The following is a 3,893-nucleotide window of genomic DNA, read 5'->3' on the forward strand; positions in this document are numbered from 1 at the left end:
TACGCCTTGATGCTACGCCCTGACGTTATGCTGGGACGTTACGCTGCGACGTAACGCTCTGAAGTTACGCCACGACGTTACGCTGTGGCCTTACTCTGTGACGTTACTCTGTGGCGTTGCACTTTGATGTTGCGCTCTGACGCAGGTTTGGCAGATTCTTCTCTCTACACACATACATTTGCACATTCCCAGTTAAAAAAACTAAACTTTAAAAGCGTTCCCATGGAGACAGCAGGAGTCACACGACAGCTCAGGGTCGTCTGGTTTGAGGTTTGAGGTGCGTTCAGGAGCGTTTCCTCCTGAATGCTGATAAACGTTACAGATCTGTGACAGAACCCACCGTCACAGCGTTGAGATGTACCAGGATATTTCCAAGTCCTGCTCCCAGAGTTCAGTTTGTCCCGCTCAGCTGCACGTCACAAAAGTCTCCGGGAGCTCGAGCAGCGCCGGCGTCAAAGACAAAATAAAATAAAAGGAGCTGTGCAGCATCGCCACGTTTAAAAACAAAACATAACACACAGCGTCCTCTACGCCAGGACGCACCAGGGCGTCCGGCTCTGGTCACACTCCAGTTTGGTGTTGATGACGGTGCAGGGAGCGCCGCTGATGCTCAGCTCCTGCCGAGACTCCACCTGGTACCGGAGGTTAGACAGACCCCCCTCCGGATCCACCTTAAACTGCTCCTGCAGGGAGGAACCAGGGAGGGAGGGAAAGAGGGATGGAGGGAGGGAGGGAGGGAGGGAGGGAGGAACCAGGGAGGGAGGAGGGAGGGAGGAACCAGGGAGGGAGGGACGAGGGAGGAGGGAGGAACCAGGGAGGGAGGAGGGAGGGAGGAACCAGGGAGGGAGGGAGAGAGGGAGGGAGGAGGGAGGGAAGGATGGAGGAGGGAGGGATGGAGAGAGGGAGGAACCAGGGAGGGAGGAACCAGGGAGAGAGGGAAAGAGGGATGGACAGCATTGTGTTGAATGGTGTTTTTTTTTATCATGGAGAGACACAAAAGGACGGAGTGCTGGTTTTGCATCTATTTTTAGTCATTTTGCATCTTTTTGTTGTGGTTTTGCATCTATTTTTAGTCATTTTGCATCTTTTTGTGCTGGTTTTGCATCTATTTTTAGTCATTTTGCATCTTTTTGTGCTGGTTTTGCATCTATTTTTAGTCATTTTGCATCTTTTTGTGCTGGTTTTGCATCTATTTTTAGTCATTTTGCATCTTTTTGTTGTGGTTTTGCATCTATTTTAACTCATTTTGCATCATTCTGTGGTGGTTTTGCATCTATTTTTAGTCATTTTGCATCTTTTTGTGGTGGTTTTGCATCTATTTTTAGTCATTTTGCATCTTTTTGTGCTGGTTTTGCATCTATTTTTAGTCATTTTGCATCTTTTTGTGCTGGTTTTGCATCTATTTTTAGTCATTTTGCATCTTTTTGTGCTGGTTTTGCATCTATTTTTAGTCATTTTGCATCTTTTTGTGGTGGTTTTGCATCTATTTTTAGTCATTTTGCATCTTTTTGTGCTGGTTTTGCATCTATTTTTAGTCATTTTGCATCTTTTTGTGCTGGTTTTGCATCTATTTTTAGTCATTTTGCATCTTTTTGTGCTGGTTTTGCATCTATTTTTAGTCATTTTGCACCTTTTTGTGTTTTGCATCTTTTTTTAGTCACTTTTCATCTATTTTTAGCCACTTTGCATCAATTTTTGATCATTTTGCATCTATTTTTAGTCATTTTGCATCTTTTTGTGGTGGTTTTGCATCTATTTATAGTCACTTTTCATCTGTTTTAGCCATTTTGCATCAATTTCTGATCATTTTGCATCTTTTTGTGGTGCTGTTGATAAGTTTCATCTGCAGTTAAGCTGTGATGTCTTTACACGTCTTAAAATATTCAGAAGAGGTCGTTTACAACAAATCACACGTTTCACGTTTAAAATGACTCTAAGACATAAAGGAATAAATATTTAAGTTTAAAACTAATAAAACAGTCACGTGGTGACGTAGAGCAGCTCTGAGGACGGGCATGCAGCATCCTGGAGGCTCCCATCAGGTTCCTCCTGGCAGCAGTAGAAGTCTTATTGGAGACTCTTCTCATGCTGCTGCAGGGGTTTGCTGTTAATTTGAGTCGTATTAGTGGTTAAAAAAGACCTTTAAATGCGTTCAGCACCCGAGCTGATCAGAGTTTGCCCTTGGGGCTGTGAGCGTCTCTCTGTACGCGGTTGATCAACCAAAAAAACGTCTCCGTGGATGATTTGATGGATTTTCATGCAGAAAAAGACTCTGGCTCCATTTCCACCATCGTCTTCTTCAGTTAATATCAAATGATCAAAATGATTATGTCGTTTATTCTCGCGTTGCTCCACTGCTGACACATTTAATACGGTTTTATGTTTATGTTTATGAAAAACCTGTTTGATGCACTCGTTTCCTCAGACTTGACTTGTGTCGTTACGATATTTACATGTTTCTGATGAAGACAGAGAGGAGTGTGGAGTGTGGTACCTGTTTCTGAGAGGCGACTCTCTTCTGGTCTCTCTTCCTCCACGCGGAGTCGTGGATGTGCAGGAAGGTTTTGTATCCTGTCGTGATTCCACTCGGTCTGAAGAGCTGCAGAGGTGAAAAACACAGAAACTCAGGGAAACACTAATGCAGCCAGGCGCCAGAGTCGGCTGATTCTCAAGGCGCCCTCCCACTGTGCGTGCGTCCCGTGCCCCGTGCTTTAGGGTCCTTGTCCCCCCCTCCAGGCCCGTTTGTACTCACACTACCTGGGCCTCGGAGAATGCTTCTTGCTGCCTATACGTCATCACGCCGTAACACGTCACACGCATTGATGACGTCATGGCGATGCGTGGCTTTGTTTCCAGATCTTTCCGTAGACCTCGGAGTTTTTGTGCGTCTTGTCGACTGTTTTTGAATCTTTTCATCGACCAAATCTGCAGTAAACACTCCACCTCCGCATCACACCAACGCGAACCTTTCACCGCCATTGTTTGAAATGTCCGCGCATGGTCCCTCCTTCTTTTTTCTACGTCCCAACAGGCGCACAGGAAATGACCTCAGAACCGCCGTAGGCCTCGTGCTTGTACACGTGCGCACGCTCGTGCTCGTACACGTGCAAACGTGCTTTACTAAAGCCCACCTCTCCCAAACGGGCCGTGGACAGCAGGCGTGCCGCTCCTAGACGCGTACGGTTGCACTCACACTCGTCAAAGGAACCAGACTTTAGCCGCAGAACCTGTTTGGGCACGGGACGGAGGCACAGTGGGAGTGCGCCCTCAGGCAGCGGCGTGTGTGTGTGTGTGTGTGTGTGTGTGTGTGTGTGTGTGCGTGTGCGTGTCTCTGCAGACTCGCACCTGTAACTCTGCTTTCCTCAGTCTTCTGTAGAACTCGTCGTCCTCTCGGCCCCAACCCCAGAAGCGGTTTGACATCCCGTTACACTGCAGAGAAACAACCAAACACAACGTTAACGTTTGAGTCTTCAAATTAACATTTACGTTTGAAATCCAGGAACTGAACCTGAGCATGTGACGCACAGCTGCAGGTTTTTATTTGTGTCTCTCACAAACTGAAAACTTCTGGACACGAGACGACGTTTACAAGCAAACTGATTTAATTCATTTGAACGCAAAAACGTACAAAAGGTTTTAAAATGTGGAATAAAATGACTGAGGGACGCAAAAAAAGAAAAAAACGATGCAAAACCAGCACAAAAAGATGCAAAATGACTAAAAATAGATGCAAAACCATCACAAAAAGATGCAAAATGACTAAAAATAGATGCAAAACCACCTCAAAAAGATGCAAAATGACTAAAAATAGATGCAAAACCACCACAAAAAGATGCAAAATTACTAAAAATAGATGCAAAACCAGCACAAAAAGATGCTAAATGACTAAAATT

General features: G+C 45.3%; 1 protein-coding gene across 1 annotated transcript in view; it reads right to left on the reverse strand.

Annotated features, from left to right (window-relative positions):
• Nucleotides 1-415: 415 nt before the first annotated feature.
• The window catches only part of b4galt7 (xylosylprotein beta 1,4-galactosyltransferase, polypeptide 7 (galactosyltransferase I)), a 6,779-nt gene continuing 3,301 nt past the window's right edge, over nucleotides 416-3,893 (reverse strand). Inside the window, exons 4-6 of the mRNA XM_083915118.1 lie at nucleotides 3,346-3,429; nucleotides 2,495-2,599; nucleotides 416-683 (exon numbers count right to left, since the gene is read on the reverse strand). Coding sequence (XP_083771244.1) covers nucleotides 528-683; nucleotides 2,495-2,599; nucleotides 3,346-3,429 — 345 coding nt within the window. The 3' untranslated portion in view covers nucleotides 416-527. The remainder of the gene's footprint in view (nucleotides 684-2,494; nucleotides 2,600-3,345; nucleotides 3,430-3,893) is intronic.

The sequence above is a fragment of the Echiichthys vipera genome (genome assembly GCF_963691815.1).
Source record: "Echiichthys vipera genome assembly, chromosome: 6".
NCBI classification, from domain to species: Eukaryota; Metazoa; Chordata; class Actinopteri; order Perciformes; family Trachinidae; genus Echiichthys; species Echiichthys vipera.